General features: G+C 46.5%; 1 protein-coding gene across 1 annotated transcript; it reads right to left on the bottom strand.

Annotated features, from left to right (window-relative positions):
- Positions 1 to 13583: 13583 nt before the first annotated feature.
- On the bottom strand, positions 13584 to 17087 carry LOC123402598 (protein DCL, chloroplastic). The gene is made up of 3 exons (XM_045096530.1): positions 16399 to 17087; positions 14275 to 14389; positions 13584 to 13851 (listed from the first exon to the last, which is right to left on the bottom strand). Exons 1-3 carry the CDS (start codon positions 16800 to 16802, stop codon positions 13678 to 13680), a joined length of 693 nt encoding a protein of 230 aa, XP_044952465.1. The 5' UTR covers positions 16803 to 17087; the 3' UTR covers positions 13584 to 13677.
- Positions 17088 to 18196: the final 1109 nt, after the last annotated feature.

The raw sequence follows: 18196 nt of genomic DNA, 5'->3' as shown, positions 1-18196 counted from the left end.
AAAACGTTGCTTTTTTTCTTTGATGAGGGATGGAATGGCAACTTACTACAACCGTCTGTCCACGACTCCGATGTTGACCGGACCTCGTAGTATAACATTCGCGCGATGGTATCATTCACGGCTCTCGTGGCAGCAAACGACGGGTCGAGCCGGCCTCGGAATGTCAGGAACCCCTACAAAGATACACCGAGAATGTCCGAGAAAATTAAGAAACCCCCCAAGGGACGGGCCGCGGCGTCGTATCGCACCCCAAAAAACGCACAGCGGCACGGGTCCGGGTCCGGTCCCGGCCGCCCTCCCGTCCGAAAGAACCATCGGCGTGGTCTGGGGTGACGCCCAAGGGGCACGTCGGTCATCGCGGTACGCGGCTACCATGAACATGTGGGGGAGGAGCTGACCGGAAAAGCGACGATTATATTTAACGGCAAGGGGATGGAGAGGGACCGCATAAAACAAGTGCCATGTCGTAAACAAGCGGCTAGCGGAGAGGGGAGGAGCAGAGTCTGGCCTAGATGCACCGTCGAGATCACAGCACAGGGGAAGGAAGGAAGTGGCCCGTCGGACGGCCTAAGGGTCGGGTTAGTCGCCGGTGATGCACGGGCCGGGCACGAGAGGGGAGACGTGCCGCTGCGTCTTTCCTTCCCCCTCGGGCTTGACCGGACCGGACCGGAACGAGATTGGCACAAGGCTGGCCTACATCTGCATGTGTTTGTTATAAGGTCAGCTGTGTGTCAGTTCGTTCGTTCGTTCGTTGGGCAGCTGTGTGTCAGTTCGTTGGCGCTTAACACCTGATGAGATCCGCGGATTCAGATGGTTAGGTTTCTTGTTATGAAATCACCTTATCAGTGTTTAAAATTCTAGACTTGACACTCATGCTTGTATCTTTTTTATAAAAAAAATTACTACAGCCTTTCAAGGGGTGTTTATTTAATGAAAGAAAACATTTCCGTCGACTCCGAAGGTATTAGTAATGGCTTCGTCAATTTTAAGATGTTTTGCTGGTTTAGTATCTTGTAGATGTTTATGAAAAAGATATTTTTTTTAGACACGGTACATATGCAAGCGTTCATATACACGCGTAAATGCTCGCCCCTATGAACGTATACACGCACATCATACTCTTATGAGCATCTGCGAGAGGCTGAGCCGACATACCATCTTGATATTTACGAAGTTGTCGTAGGCGACTCGTCGCTGACGGAAACATCTTCTTTCACTGAATACGAACCGTCGAAAATCCGAAAATAATGTGAGCACCAGGATTTAAACACTGATAGGCTGGAGATACCGCTGTCTCTTTAACCATCCAACCACATGTTTGGTTTGCTTTCATAAAAATCATACGTACGTGTGTTCTCATAAAAGATGAATGTGGACGCGCGTATATAAGCATCTGCATTGTACCACGTAAAGAAAAATAAACACCTGATGAGATCCTGCGAATCAATTGCGGTACCTCCTATGGCTTGGCTTAAGGTTACTCCGTTTCCCAGAGGACATGTTGTCCACACGAGAGAGTGCGCGCGCCAATGGCCGAAGGGCAAGGTAGACAATGATACTTATATCACAGCGGGCGTAGCCAGGTCAAGCCCGCTGGTTCACGTAGGCAGGCCAAATCTGTCAGCGTCCGCACCTCTGAAGCCACACGCCACGCCCTTGTCCTTTGGCGCGTGTGCAAGGGCGATTCACTTGCGTTTCTGGCTACCTTTGATGGTGGCCAGAGACGGCAAGCGGCTCTTGGACGACACCAACCTCCCTCCACGAGCCTCTGCCTGCCTGCCTGCATCCTTTGTGGTTGTGGGCAAAGGCTGCACCTAGCTCAAAGACACACGTTTTCACGACTAGAAGAACCACATCATTTCTTAGGATGATGGATGGCAGGCACACCATCATCACCAACTGAGAATTTTATAGGAGTAGAGATAGAGAGAGGAAGCGCAGCGTTTGTTTTCTCAAAAAACGAAAAACAAACAGCACTTGTGTTTTTCCCAGCTTGGGCACTGGGAGCGCGGCGCTGGCAACACTGCGGCGAAACGGAGCGAGATGCGCGCTGGCAGCCCGCGCATTTCAGCTGGAGCAGACGTGGCAGGATTTGACTTTTCCCGTTGGATGGCAGAGGGGAAAATAGTAGTGGGTTGCAGGCATATAATCTGCGCTCGGATTCAGGCACGGGGCAAGAAACTGATTCAGAACAAAATCACAAGGCACGGCGCAAGATCACAAGGATCGCCGATCGAGTTGGAAACTTGGAATTGGAAATAACGTCCATTGGCATGTTGCCCTTGCTGGAAAAGAGCTGCATTCCGGGCAAGGAATAAACCACGTATCTGCACCTTCTGTGATCTTCACAAGACTAGCTTCGTACCAAGAAGAGGACCCAAGGCACATCTGCAACTGCAAGACTGCCGCAACCTACTTGTAAGTCGTAAGAACATTTTTAATAGTACCCTCAAACCCTTAAACCCTTAAACCAGTTTAAGGGTTGAGAATTAACATTTTTCGGCACTTTTAAGGGTTAAAAAAAGGGGCAAAGACTAGAACTCTCAAACTCAATCCTTATAACGGAATATTCCGTTATAAGGGTTGAATTTGAGGGTTTAGTCTTTGCCGCAACAACAACCCTTAAAACTGTCATTTGACATATCACAATTATCACTAGAAAAACACAATCAACCTTGAAACAAACTAGGATATAAAAATCATTGATGCATGGTTTAATAGTTTACATCACAAAATCATCATCTTCCCCCTCTGATCGGCACCGTCGTCAAAAAGTTGCACCTCGGCGCCATCTCCTAGACCACTTCCACGGTCATCAAGCACCTCCATTGTCGCCGGTGGTGGAGTCCTCCACACAGCCATCGCCACCACCACTCATCGGAGTGTCACCTCGAAGAGTAGAGGACGCACCACGGAATATCCTCTTCCTCTCCGCGATGTCCTCCTTGTACTCCTTCCACCACATCAATTGGTCTTCATCCATGTCCTTCTTGGACATCATCATGTGCTCCTTCTCTTTCACAATGAGTTATTTCCATGCCTTTGCTTCTTTGACCTTGATCATCCTCTCCTTCAAGTTGGCCTTGCGCTTGGCTTCTTCACGCCTTGCTTCAACTTGTGCAAGCTTCACCTCTTTCTTCTTTCTCGTTGATAAGAAGCTTTGTCTACAATGTCTTCATTGTCAATGCCTCCCTTGACTTCATCATATGTTCCATCTTCTCCCTTATGCTTGACGCCTCTCCTTCCATCTTCTTCCTTAGCTTATCCTTCTTGGTTCCCTTGGGCTTGCACTCGTTCCTTTCCTCCTCATCACTATCATCCATCCTAAGCATTGCCAACTTCTTGGGTGCGGTCTCTTGATCCCTCAACTTTCACTTATCATAAGTTTGAAGAATTTTCCAAACATGCTTAAATGGGAATGCTTTGCCCTTGGAAGCGGCCATCTCCTTGTACCTCAAGTCAGCAATTGCCTCTTACAAACCCACGGTGGGTTTTCCAACGGCGGCAAACGCCTCCTCCTCTATCTCGGTCACCTCCTCCTCATCTTTCCCTTCCTCCTCCTCATCACCCTCTTCCTCCAAGTCATCACCAAACCCAAAGGGTTCGAGAGGAGGAGCCCCGATGTCCACCTCCGCGTCTTCGAGAAGCCCCATGAATGACGTCGGTGGGGCGGGCATTCCGTCGAGCACCTCATGCACGACAGGCGGAGGGGCGGCGGCCAGGGCGGGCGCGGGCGGCGGCTTCTTTCGGGAAGTGGTCTTCTTCACCTTCGGCACCGTTGCACCCTTCGGCCCAAGGGAGGGCTTCTTCTTCCGGCCCTTGGTGGTGGGCGGCTGCGGCGGGGCGAGGGAGGAGGCGGGCGGGGCGAGGGAGGGGGCAGACGGGACGACGGAGGCGGGCGGGGCGAGGGAGGTGGCGGGCGGGACGATAGAGGCAGTGGCCGGGGCGGGCTGGGGGTGGACGACGTGCTGGCTAGCACGCCGCCTCTTGGCACCGACGTGGGTGGCGGCCACCACCGATGCCACCTGCGCCTGGCTCGGGACGACCAGCTGCTAGGTCGGCACGGGCGTCGCCGAGGCCGGGGCCGGGGGCGGGGCGGCGGCCGGGGCGAGGGAGGAGGCGAGCGGGACCTCCATGGCGCGCGGCGGCCGACGGCGGGGAGGAGGCGGGCAGCGGGAGGCGGGGAAATTTCCCTCCCGCGCGTCGACCGGTAGGAGTGCGGGCTGGGGATGGGTTCCCCTCTCCAATCCTCACTTTTAGAGATTGGGAGGGAAAACCGGGGTCCAATCCTAAAAAAATAGGGGTTTAGGGGTTTAGGGGTTCTATTCTTTGTCTTTTTTTCATTTCAACCCGTAAAAAAGTTGTTAATTCTGAGGATTTAAGGATTTAAGAGCACTACTACTGATGCTCTAAGAGCATCTACAGCCCATCCGACCCGTGTAGGCCCACGGACGCGTCCGTGCACGCCCGTAAACAGCGTCCGTCGGCCCTTATATGTTGTGTTGTACAATCATATACTTCAAATAAAATCTTCAAATCCATGCAATCTACTCCTTCCGTTCACTAGTGGGGACGGGGCCTTTAGCCCCGGCCCGTAAGGGGCTTTAGTCCCGGTTGGACGGGACTAAAGGCCTAACCTTTAGTCCCGGCCCTGTTCCAAGCCGAGACTAAAGGTGCTCCATGTGGGCGCCTCGTAGCGCCCTCAGGGGCAGCCCCTTTAGTCCCGGTTCGTTACACGGACCGGGACTAAAGAGTTTCAGATTTTGTTTATTTTTGGGTTTTAGGGTTTTAGGGTTTAGGTGTTCGGGAGATTAACGTGATGCCTCGTTTGGTGTTCGGGAATTAGTTTTCATATAATTCTAAATAGAAATAATTATGCATATATATATATATATAAGATTAACTTATCTTACAAGCGAGCATATATATACAATTATATGGAGATCTGAATTATCGGGACTAGAGCCAGTCTATTCGATTACATGGACGAACATCACTAATGGCCCCTAGCTACACTAAATCGTCATTTGTCATCTATAGCTTCCGTCCTCAGAAAGGTCGCAAGCTCCTCTGCAACAGCAATCGCGCGTTGCTCTGGTAGGACCTTCTCCCTCATGGCCGTGTACCATATAAGAAGAGGAGATGAATATGAATATCAATCATGATAACAAAGAATGACGGGTAAAAATAGAGGTGTGAATGTTCATTGCTTACGTCGAATCTGTGATCCTTGTGCTCACAGGTAAACGTGTGAATGGTCTCGCAAACATAGTATCCGCATAGATGCGTCCCCCGTGGCTGTTGGTCGCATTTTATGAGAATAGAATATATATAATCAAAATAATAATCTAGCATCATAAATGTATTGAAAATAGAAGTATATCATACTACTACTTACCTGAGCCGCTCTAAAGGTCAGCTTCTCAGGCTCGATACCGGGAGTCACGCACTTGAACCGCTTCCAAACCCTGCCCGACAAGGATAATGATTTGCTAAGTTTTTCATTAATTGATATATCATAAAATCATCGAAAGAGACCGATAGAGCGCAAGAATGATTGAAATTACCCTTGGAGCATGTCCTGCAGGCTTTGGAACTATTCCAAGGGTCTCGATAATGGGTCGAAGGCATCAACTCTTCCCTTATCAATTTGAATGTCCAACAAAATCCAATGGAAGCTGCACATGTATATATATATATGTGTCAGTAACTTATCAATTACACTTATAAGTGAATGGACACAACAGAGTAAAGACCCTCACCTGAAGTTGTATGGAAACAGTATGTGGTCACAGAAATTTTGATCTGTTAGAAACCTTAGAAGGTTTTCCTCCGTCTCCTTGGGTTTATCAGTTAGCGTCGCTATATGTATTTTATCTGGGTCAATAAACCCAATATTTAGGATGTTCTTACTTTTACAATCCAAAATCTTCATTCTGCATAATAAAGTACAAGTTATATATAAACAATGAATTGAAATAACTAAACAAGTTATATGTAGACAACGAATTGAAAAACTTACAGACAATAGCAACTCATAAGCGATTTGTCGAGGGCGTCGCCATTGTACATCTGGAAGAGTTCATAAAAGTCGATATGGATTTCTTCGGGGCGGCCGTAGTACTCCCGTGGGACACTCACCACGATCATCGTTCTCCCATTCTTTGATTCACTTAAGTACCATGTATGCAAGTAACACATATTTGTTGGGAGATCATCTTTGCTGACCAAAGGCGCTCCCATGACAAACTGTGGCTTAGGGGCTACCACAGCCTTGGGTAACCTGTCGTCTTGGTAAGCCAGAATGTCTTCAACCGGGATACCCCATTCATCCGCCCACTTCTTTGCTAATTCCAAATCTTGCTCCTGCACCGGAGGGGGGACATTCTCGGTTAACACCCTGAGGGGTGGGATCGACTGTTTGGCATGTTGTCCAAGCTGAGGAACGTCTGATTTTTTCTCGACTGGATGCACTTCGTGTACAAAATGGACAATCTCTCTCGAAGTATCAGGGTTTCGAACGAGAACTCATCTCTTACAAAGGGATTTCATTTTTTTGAACTTATTTAAACTCCATACTTTTTGTGTGTTCAAAATGCACCATTCAAAGGCACATCACAAAATTTCAACAATTTCTGACTTCATTTGGTATTCTTCGTGCATTTACTTAATTTTTTTTGAGCTAGTTGACTCTGAAATTGAAAAGCACTACAAATGAACTCTGAAAATGTTGAAAGTTGGCATGTTATCATCATTTCACCCACATAGCATGTGTTAAAAAGTTGAGAGGGCTACAACAAAAATTGGATGCATTTCGTGTACAAAACGGACAATCTCTCTCGAAGTATCAGCGTTTCGAACGAGAACTCATCTCTTACAAAGGTTTATTAAAATTCTTTTTGCGTATTTGAGAATTTGACAAAACTATGAAAATGAAAAGTGTTTGAAATTTAGTACATTCCATACATGCATTACATAAAAGGTTTAATACATTATTACATTATTGCACCAATATTCCTATCTATTATTTCTGTTTTCTTCTGGGTCGTAGCCATGTAGAATCTTCATCATTCAGTAGGATGCTTGGGTCAGTTTTCATTTTGAAGGGCGGAATTTCATGAAACTTATTATAATCTTCTGACATGTCTGTCTTGTCATCTACTCCCACGATGTTTCTTTTCCCTGAAAGAACTATGTGGCGTTTTGGCTCATCGGACGATATCTTCTTTTGCTGATTTCTTTTTCTCGTTTTTGTAGACATGTCCTTCACATAGAAAACCTGAGTGACATCATTGGCTAGGACAAATGGTTCGTCCATGTACGCAAGATTGTTGAGATCCACTGTTGTCATGCCGTACTTTTGGTCTACAACTACCCCGCCTCCTGCCAGCTTCACACATTTGCACCGAAACAAAGGGATCTTAAAAGTAGGTCCATAGTCAAGTTCCCATATCTCCTCTATGTACCCATAATATGTTTCCAAACAGTGCCCATTCTCGTCTGTTGCATCAAAGCGGACACCACTATTTTGGTTGGTGCTCTTTTTATCTTGGACAACCGTGTAAAATGTATTCCCATTTATCTCATACCCTTGGAAAGTACATATAGTCGAAGATGGTGGCCTGGTCAAACAGTACAACTGATCTCCAACGGTGTCGTCATTCATGAGATGTGTCTGCAACCAACTGCCGAAAGTCTTCTCTTCTCGTGTTCCCCTTTAATCCAAGAGTCAGCCTTCCCCGGGTTTTCGGAGCGTAGAATATTCTTGTGTCTCACGATATATGGATCCACCACGGTGGAATTGTGTAGAACTGTGTAGTGTGCTTGAGAGAAAGAATGCCCGTCCATACATACTTTTTCTTTCCTTCCTAGTGTGCCTTTTCCTGTCAGCCTACCCTCATACCGAGATTCAGGAACACCAATCGGCTTAAGGTCAGGAAGAAAGTCCACACAAAACTCAATGACCTCCTCTGTTCCATAGCCCTTGGAGATGCTTCCTTCTGGCCTAGCCCGTTACGAACATATTTCTTTAAGACTCCCATGAACCTCTCGAAGGGGAACATATTGTGTAGAAACACAGGACCGAGAATTCTAATCTCTTCGACTAGGTGAACTAGGAGGTGTGTCATTATATTGAAGAAGGATGGCGGGAACAACAACTCAAAGCTGACCAAACATTGGACCACATCAATCTGTAACCCTGATAGACTTTCTCGATCGATTACCTTCTGAGAAATTGCATTGAGGAATGCACATACCTTCACAATTGCCAGGCGAACATTTTCCGGTAGAATTCCCCTCAATGCAACCGGAAGCAATTGCGTCATAAGCACGTGGCAGTCATGAGACTTTAGGTTTTGGAATTTTTTGTCTTTCATATTTACGATTCCCCTTATATTCGACGAGAAGCCAGTCGGGACCTTGATACTGAAAAGGACTTCAAAGAAGGTTTCCTTCTCTTCCTTAGTAAGAGCGTAGCTGGCACGCCCTTGAAACTGCCCTGGATGCATGCCATCTCTTCCTTTATGACTTTCCTGGTCCTCCCGTGCTTCAGGTGTATCTTTTGACTTCCCATACAAGCCCAGGAAGCCTAGAATATTCACGCAGAGATTCTTCGTCAGGTGCATCACGTCGATTGCCGAGCGTACCTCATGGACTTCCCAGTAGGGTAGCTCCCAAAATATAAATTTCTTCTTCCACATGGGTACGCGCTTATCAGGGCCGTTAGAAACAGGTTGGCTGCCAGGACCCTTTCCAAAGATTACTTTTAAATCTTTGACCATATCAAATACTTCAGCACCAGTACGGATGACAGGCTTCCCCCGGGGTTCTACCTTGCCATTGAAATGCTTGCCTTTTTTCTTTAAGGGATGCTTGGGCGGAAGAAAACGACGATTGTACGGGTACACATTCTTCCTACATTTGTCCAGATATATACTTTCTGTCTGATCCAAACAGTGCGTGCATGCATTGTATCCCTTGTTTGACTATCCTGAAATGTTACTAAGAGCAGGCCAGTCATTGATGGTTACGAAAAGCAACGCTCGAAGGTCAAATTCCTCTTGTTTGTGCTCGTCCCACACATGTACACCTGGTTCGGCCCACAGCTGTAAAAGTTCATCAACTAATGGCCTTAGGTACACATCAATATCGTTGCTGGGTTGCTTTGGACCTTGGATAAGCACTGGCATCATAATGAACTTCCGCTTCATGCACAACCAAGAAGGAAGGTTGTAGATACATATAGTAACGGGCCAGGTGCTATGACTGCAACTCTGCTCCCCAAAAGGATTCATGCCATCTGTACTCAGACCTAACCATAAGTTCCTTGCGTCAGCTGCAAATCTCGGGAACTCTCTCTCGATTTTTTTCCACTGCCGACCATCAGCGGTGTGCCTCAACTTATCGTCTTTCATACGATCTTCCATGTGCCATCGCAACAACTTCGCATGATCTTTATTTCTGAACAGACGTTTCAACCGTGGTATTATAGGAGCATACCACATCACCTTGGCAGGAACCCTCTTCCTGGGTGGCTCGCCCTCAATATCACCAGGGTCATCTTTTCTGATCTTATACCGCAATGCAGTGCATACCGGGCATTTATCCATATTCTCGTACTTCTCACCGCGGTAGAGGATGCAGTCATTAGGGCATGCATGTATCTTCTGCACGTCTAATCCTAGAGGGCAGACAACCTTCTTTGCTTCGTACGTGCTGGCGGGCAATTCGTTCTTTCTTGGAAGCATCTTCTTCATCAGTACCTGCAACTTTTCGAATGACGAGTCAGTCACACCGGTCTCTGCCTTCCACTTCAGCAATTCCAGTGTGCTACCCAGCTTCTTCTGGCCATCTTCACAAGTTGGGTACAACAATTTGTTGTGGTCCTGTAACATCTGCTCGAACTGCAAGCTCTCCTTTTCTGTGTCGCAACCTCGCCGTGCATCAGAAATGACCCGGCCAAGATCATCAGCGGGCTCATCTGGTTCCCGTTCTTCATCCTGATCTTCTTCTTCATTGTCTTCCATTGCGGTATCAGCATACTCAGGGAACATAGATCGGTAGTTGTCATCATCGTTCTCTTCTTCTTCATCGTCGTCTTCCAACATAACCCCTCTTTCTCCGTGCTTGGTCCAAACATTATAGCCCGACATAAAACCGGACCGAAGCAGGTGGCTCTGAATGACTCTTGAGGAAGTGTAATCCTTCTCATTCCGACATTCAACACATGGACAAAACATATAGCCACCACCATGCTTGTTCGCATCGGCTGCATCTCGAAAAGAATGCACGCCTTCTCTGTAAGCGGCTATGCGTCGATCACCGTACATCCATGGATGGCTCATCTGTGTTATACGACAGTATATCAAATACAATCACGATCCTAAAAATTAGTACCGCTCGGTCTAAACGAGGAAATATAGTTGCTAACCTTTTAGAATAAGTAGAAATAAAGAGGAAGAGATTAAGCGTGGCTCAGGCATCTCATATCGTAGTTGTGTTCGGTGAACTGAAGCGGCATCGCTCTAACACACATTTCAACAAACACCTCTAGTGCATCAAAAAAAATGGAGAGCTAGCACACACCCACAATCCTCCATCTAAGAAAAATGCAAGGAAGAGGGGAGAGGGGGGTTGTGCTATATATAGGCAGAGGACTTTAGTCCCGGTTTAAGACACAAACCGGGACTAACGGTGGCGCACATGCGGGCTACACACCGCGTAGCCCTTTAGTCTCGGTTTGGGACACAAACCGGGACTAAAGGCTCCTTACGGGCCGGGACTAAAGCCTCGAGGGAGGCATTGAGATTTGGGGCGACGTGGCCGGGCCTTTAGTCCCGGCCCAGAGGCAGGCCGAGACTAAAGGGTCCCGGCCAAAGGCCCGTTTTCCACTAGTGGTTCCTAAATATAAGTCTTTTTAGATATTCCACTAAAAGATTATATACGGATGTTTATAAACATACTTTAAAGTGTAGATTCACTCATTTTGCTTCCTATGTAGTCCCCTAGTGAAATCTCTAAAAATACTTATATTTAGGAACGGAGGGCGTATGCACATCGATCGTCTGATATAAAATTGTCTGAATGCAACAGTTTGGAACAAAGCAAATCAAAGCATAGTTTAACAAACCGAACATGTCAAAATAAAATCAATGACCGAGGGAGAAGGGATGCTTTTTGGATCACTCGTCGGACGCACCCATCCATTCGCCCTTCTCGTCCAACTTGTCCTGCTCAGACTGGGTAGCCAGCTCCACCTGCATCCGGGCTACGTGCTCCGCCTTCATGTGCATCCGGGCTACGTGCTCCGCCTTCATCTTAGTTGCGTGCTCCGCTGCCGCTGCCCCCGCCGCCTCCTGCACCCTACGATCGTTGATCTCCTTCTTCTTCTCCGCATCCCATTTCTTTGCTTGAGCATTCAAGTGGGTTTCGTCTGCCAACATGATCTTCACATCCTTCGTGTCCCATGCGAGTTGCAACCTCTCCTTCTCGAGCTCGATCTCTCCAAATGTATTGGCCTTCTTGAGTTCCCATTTGATCGTCGCGTCTTGCTTTTCCAACTCGATCTTCTCCTTCTCAATCTCAAGCCTCCTTCCAACTCTCATTTGATCCCAGTCCATTCTCTCCTTTTGTGCATCCAACATGAGCTTGTATCTCTCCTCTTTCTTGTTCTTTCTTGTCAAAAAAATGCCCGTCCATGTGGATGATATTTTTGTAGCCGCAGCGTCATGGGAGATCCTTGCCTTCTCCCACTTGTTTCCCATGACTTGTCGGTTATCCTTTTGCACGGTAGCTCTTCCATTAGTGACGACAACCTTGTTGTCATCACCGTCTAACCCAATGAATTGGTGGGAGTTTGAGCCATCATTCCTCTTTTTGCGGGTCTTGAGATCGGCCACAACTTGTGTCCATTTTGACTTGCCATTCAATAAGAGCCAACAATGGCTGAATGCAAATGGCTTCTTCTCGACCTCATGATACAAAGCGGTCATCACTGCCTTCTACTTCCTCCGTTCCTAAATATAAGTCTTTTTAGAGATTTCACTAGTGAACTACATACGGATGTATATAGACATATTTTAGAATGTAGATTCACTCATTTTGTTCCGTATGTGGACCATTAGTGAAATCTCTTAAAAGACTTATATTTAGGAACGGAGGGAGTAGCATACAACATATGTATGAGCACAAGAATGAAAACACATGAAACATATTAAAATGACAATAAGATGAGGCAATTGAGGTTACATGAGTGGCCACTCCCATCCCACTTTGAGGCCGTTTGGTCACCTGTGAGTAGTATCCGACGTACTTGTTCACTTCTTCTTGAATGATCCCCATCGATGTTGGGGGTGGTCACAATAAGATGCGGCTCCACATACTCCTTTCATTCATGATACTCCATCCAAATCTTCTCCCAATATGTGGTCCCCTTTTACTCAGTGTCGCTTACTGGATCCATTGTTGTGTCCAACCAAGATTTGACCAATAGAATGTCCTCAAATCTTGTGAAAGTTGGACCTCTTGCCTTAGCCATCTTGCCCTTCTTCTTCTTCTTGCTCGATTTGGGTTCGGATGTTGCCCCAAGTACAAATGCGGTGGTCTCCTCTGATTCATAATCCATTTCGGTTGGATCTTCATTGTCATTGATCATGCTTGCCAAGTACGCCTCCTACACGATCATGGTTTCCAAGCATTCATCATGTGCGAACTAGTGATTTATGCAAAACATTGAACATTTGATCGGACAGAAGCAAACGTACCCGGTCTAGTTCAGTCATTTCATCGAACATGTTGAGTGCACACGGGCGGTGGCGGTGCCCGTGCTCATCCTCTCCCGAACGAGCCACGACGACTCACATTCGCCGATCGACGACTTCTGCATGGGCGGAAAATTGTCTAGCCGACCGCCGCATCCTCCTTCATACCAAGGGTGCCGGGCGGCATAATCCGCTTCGGCGCTTGGATGGAAGGGGTGCGGGAAGCCCGGCGTGCCGAGGGAGACATCTCCTCAACGATGTCCGCACCTAGCTGCGCCGCCAACTCCACCTCCCTCTCTCGTTGTCGACGACGGCGCATCTTACGGGCGACGTTCTTCGGCTTGCAAGACAAAGTGGAGGAAGGGACACCGACGGGCAAGGCGGACTTCATCTCCACCGCGACAGTTGGGGACGGACTGGAAGATATCATGGTGGTAGATTTGGACCCGTGGTAAGGATGAAGAGCAAGGATGCCAGACAACGAGGGCTCGGACGCAGGAGATGTTGAAGGGTGGCAAGAAGAGGAAGAAGGGTTTGAAGAATTTAAGGCAAATTTGCAATGGGATAGGGTTGTCAGGTCCAATGTGATGGGCGTGTCTAGGCTTCCCCATATCCTTCAGATATTTAGGCTGAATATGAGGATGCCGGTCAGTCCGAACATTTGAGGCTCGTTTAAGAAGTCCGTCTGGATCAAAATTTCATAACCGGCCAATGACCGGACGGCCTGTCCGGGCGTTTGAGGGGGATATGAGGGGTCATGTTGTAGATGGTCTAAGTATGTCGAGTCCGATGAGAAGCTTAGAACGGGCCATTCCGGACGAATTCGGACAAATACTAAATCACATGATATTAAGGCACGCGGACAAAATCAAAATCACAGAAATATTACACGAAAACAACCGTACGGGTCGCTAGCTCAATAGTCTTGCCTCCTGCGGAAATGTCTGAGAATGAAACTGTCCGCGTACAAGGGGTACTTTTGTCGTATGAGACCCTTGATGCACTTCCAGAAAGAAAAATCGACCTGCTCGCCGTCCGTCCTAACTATGAACAAACATCTTGAGTTCTCGAATTCTGGATGCAACCCTAGCTGCAAAATATGTATAGTACTAAACGTTAGTTGGCTCCCAGATGGACCAGATCACAACCATAATTGACTTGGCAGAAAAATATTCGACTCAGAGCTAGGCATCTGGCACCATATAAAAGTCAGACAAACACCTAATATCTTTTGTTACAATTTTGGAGGTCGGTATCAGGACAGATAAAATAATAATTCTGAAGTTTGCTGGCAGTATGAGACTATCAGCTTAACACATCTGGACAACAGAATGTCAAAGTACAACTAGGCATATATATCTAGAAGGGTTACAGAGAGTCCAAGCTCAAGACAAGTATGGAGATAACAAATTAACTTTCTCTGTTCTACAAAGTGCAAAGACAATGTTTTTTTTAAGTGCAAAAGACAATAACTTCAGTAATTCATCTTTTTTCATTCGTTTGGAGTACGTACCGTGATGTAGTCGATTCCGCATCCAATTTTCTTTTCATATTGTGGATGATATGGAAGCAATCGTTCAAGAATGGCCTTTTCATGTTCAGGACTCAACCGCTCACCACTTGAGTACCTGCCACAGTTTTAATATCACTTCCTCTGTTATTCGAAATATAACTGGTATAATAAAAATATGCAAGCGAAGTTCCTGCTTTCCTCTATAGAAAAATGAACACAATAGAATCTGATTACATAAAGAAAATTAAGAGAAGTATAGTATCCTACGTATTTTATAGAGCCATGATCTCAGTTGGAGCATAGTGATTGTTGCCAGACCATGGAACCACATGACATGCCTTATAATACTATAACCAAACCTATATTAGCAATGATTGACTTATTTAAATTCATCAGTCAGAACCCATAATAACTGACAACATAGGTTTTAAACAACAATGACATTTCCTACTACTTACAGTATCATACTGACATCATTAAATTGGTTATGCTTATCACAGGAAGCACTAGATATGTGATCATGCTCGAGTTAATTGTATGCAAGGACTTTGTATAGCAGGCCAAAAGTTTCTCAACACTCTTGTATTTTCGATAGTATGTAACTGATCAAATTTTTGTAAGTCTGATTTGTCAGTGTGATACGATTTTTCTGTGACTGCTAGTCCTTTGGGCAGATACATGATATCTTAGAAACATCACGTTCTAATTGGTTGTCCACATCACTCCACACATGCATCATGTGATACAAGCACATGGCACCATTCTTCTTCTTTTTGAATTGGGGAGCATAGCTCCCAATTTACATTTGAACGTAGAAACTGATGATATAAACTGGTGAGCGATCAACCTCCAGGTTCGATCAGATTCCACACATAATATAAGGCAAAACAACACAAACCCAGAAACATCAGGCGAAAAATTCAGGCACTTGGCCTCTACAACTTAAGGCCGCAAGATTGTTGGTATTGCAGATTGCAGTCTAGCCTTTATGTTTCCCAGCAAGGAAGGAACACGCTTAGATTTTTTTTATTAATACTTACAATTTTTTAAAATGTTTTGTTGTTTCTTGGAAACAAGATGTTGCAGAATTTTGCCAGCAGATATATATTCAGAAAATGGTAATGGTTAATCAAGTATCAGGTAATAAGATGTCAAACATGTTAAAGAAGCATGGGAATGTACATCAAATGAATAACAATGAAGTCTTGTGCCAATGTTATCCCATTATATTCCTCATCACTAGTTTGCGCTAATATAGATTTGAACAAACTCATGCAAACCCCAGCAGAGTAACTAGCAATGTATTGTATCATTGTATGGTATAGATTGGAACAATGTCGAGCCTGTGCCATCGGTCATTGGCGCCATGACCATAGTGGCGGCAGACATGAAGGCAATAGTCCAGGGCAGCAATGCTCAAGGTGATGGATCGTCTTGGATGCAAGAGACACCTGACCAGGGGCTGGATCAGGAAGAAGTAACCCGTGCAAAAAACGGCTCATTGAGCTGGGTGTGGTGTACGTGGACATAGGGACTATCTGTAATCCTACATGTGTGAATCACTATATGGGGCTGAAATGGTTGAATGATCATCTGTCGAATGATGATATGGAACTCTGAATTCTCACCCTGTTTTGTGAACTCTCAACCTTTTCCAAATCCTTCACTGCCTGCCTCCGTGAATTCTGATCCAACCGACTGGGATATCACAAACAACTTGCTCGACCAACCGATTAAACCGTTACATTCAACCGAGTCAATGCCTTAGTAATCCCTTCCCTCAATACATAGGTGTATCTTCTGTCTAGCACCAAACCAGCTATAGACTTACCGCCAGTATTCGCCTTGAACTAAGTCCTACTAGTACTATGGGTAGTCGGTCTAACTGTGCCCAAACATTCAGAGCATCCAGGATATAGCTATTCACATTCCATGGGTGATAAGTTCAGTTTGCACACCATGTGTTTGATAAATTGCAGCAGTAGATTACACAAGCAAAATTTTCCCCATCACCAATGATGCACTGGTGCTGCCGTACTAAGATTATTGTTGATTGAATTTCAAGCAGCAAACGGAATTAGGACGGACAATGGACAAGAGGGCGAAGAGGGAAAAGTTGCCTACTTGCCGGAGTGGAGTATCATCCGCACGAAGCCAACGAGGGGCACGGTGTCCTCGAGGATAAGGTCCTCCCAGTCCACCCACTCCCTCTGGGGCCCCCTCCTCCGCCCCTCCTCGGGCTCCTCGTCGTCCACCGGAGAGCCCAACTTGGCATCCGCGTCGGCCTCCCGCTCATCCGCGGCCGTCGTGGCGGCGGCCGGCCGCCGCAGCATGGCCGCCGGGTCGGGCGGGGCCGCGCCCGACCTCACCGACACCCCTCGGCCGCGGGCGCGGCCCGCGAGTAGGGAGGCATGGACGAGGCCGCTGAAGCCGGGGAGGACGAGGCGCAGGCAGGACACGGCGGGCGCGGAGGAGGACACGGCCGCGGCCGCGGCCATGGGGCGCGCGGGCGACGGGGGAAACTGCATGTGCTTGCGTGCGGCGGCGAGGCAATCAAAGCGGCTTGGCGTGGCGGCTTCGGGCGTCACCGCATGGTAGGACGGGCGCGGCGCGCCGTGGCGGGTGGCGGCCTCGCGCTGCGCGCGCGGCCGGCGGGGGGCGGGGGAGGGAGGCGGGGTTTTTGGCCCCGGCGGGAGGGTGTGGGGGGTGGAGCGTGGCGTGGTGGTGGGTAGTGTGGCTGGGAAGGAGTGAGCCGCGATGGTGCATGGAGGAGTGGATAGGCCTCGCCCGCCGCTGCGCTCTGCCGGGGTTCCGGCCTCGTTGGCGTTTTCGTTTCCCCGAGTTTTTGTGCCGTGCAACGGCGAGGGCCAAACCCTGCCGAATGGACCGGTCTTATCTGCCGGCCCGATAGCCCACGTGCCCAGTCAGTGCTGGGCCTGGCCCGGCACAGAAACGACATGTTTTTCTTTTTAGACAGCAAAATAGGCCTAATATAAGTCGAAAACAATACAATAGACTGAATTCGACGCTGGTTGGCACGCCAAATAGGAATATCCTATTCGCCGCTCAGTGCAAAGGCAATGTCTGGACTTCGCACAGAGCAGAGCAGGGAGGGGAACGATATTAAAATGAGCTGGTCCATTTAACGGGTTGCAGAGCTCTTGTTTTCAGAACCTTCTACAGGTTTTCAACCGGTTTTTCCGGTTCTAAAAATCTTTTAAAAGATCTCCTGAACCAGTTTTTTTCCTTTTTCTTTTTTCTTTTCTCTTTCTGTTTCAAAAAATGTTGTAGGATTTTTAGAACAATGTTCTGCATTTTCGAAAAAAAATCCAGATTTAAAAAAATGTTCTCTATATTCAAAAAATTGTTCACATCTTCAAAATTTGTTCTGAATATTCAAATTTTTTTCAGTTTTAAAACTTGTTCTTACTTTCCAAATTTAGTTGCGGTTTTCAAATTTTTTGGGGTTTTTTCAAATTGTTCTCCATTTCAAAATTTTGTTCTCAAGATTCAAAACTATTCGTGCATTAAAAAAATGTCCGCGCTTCCAAATTTATGCAGGATTTTCCAAAATTGTTCTTGGTTTCAAATTTTGTTCTCAAGATTCAAATAATGTCCATGCTTTAAAAAATTGTTCACGGTTTCAAATTTGTTCGCGGTTTTTAAAACTGTTCTCCGTTCAAAAGATTTGTTCTCAAGATTCAAAAAAATGTTCGTCCTTGAAAAAATGGTTCACACTTCCAAATTTGTTCAGGATTTTTCAAAATTGTTCTCGATTTCAAAATTTGTTCTGCAGATTCAAAAAACAAATTGTGCTTTAAAAATGTGTTCACGCTTTCAAATTTGTTTAAGGTTTTTCAAATTGTTCTCGGTTTCAAAATTTAGTACTCAAGATTCAAAAAAACGATCGTGCTTCCAAATT

This window comes from Hordeum vulgare, chromosome 6H, assembly GCF_904849725.1.
Source record: "Hordeum vulgare subsp. vulgare chromosome 6H, MorexV3_pseudomolecules_assembly, whole genome shotgun sequence".
Taxonomy (NCBI): domain Eukaryota; kingdom Viridiplantae; phylum Streptophyta; class Magnoliopsida; order Poales; family Poaceae; genus Hordeum; species Hordeum vulgare.
Note: the sequence above shows the minus strand (reverse complement) of the source record. Positions and strands in the feature narration are given on the sequence as shown.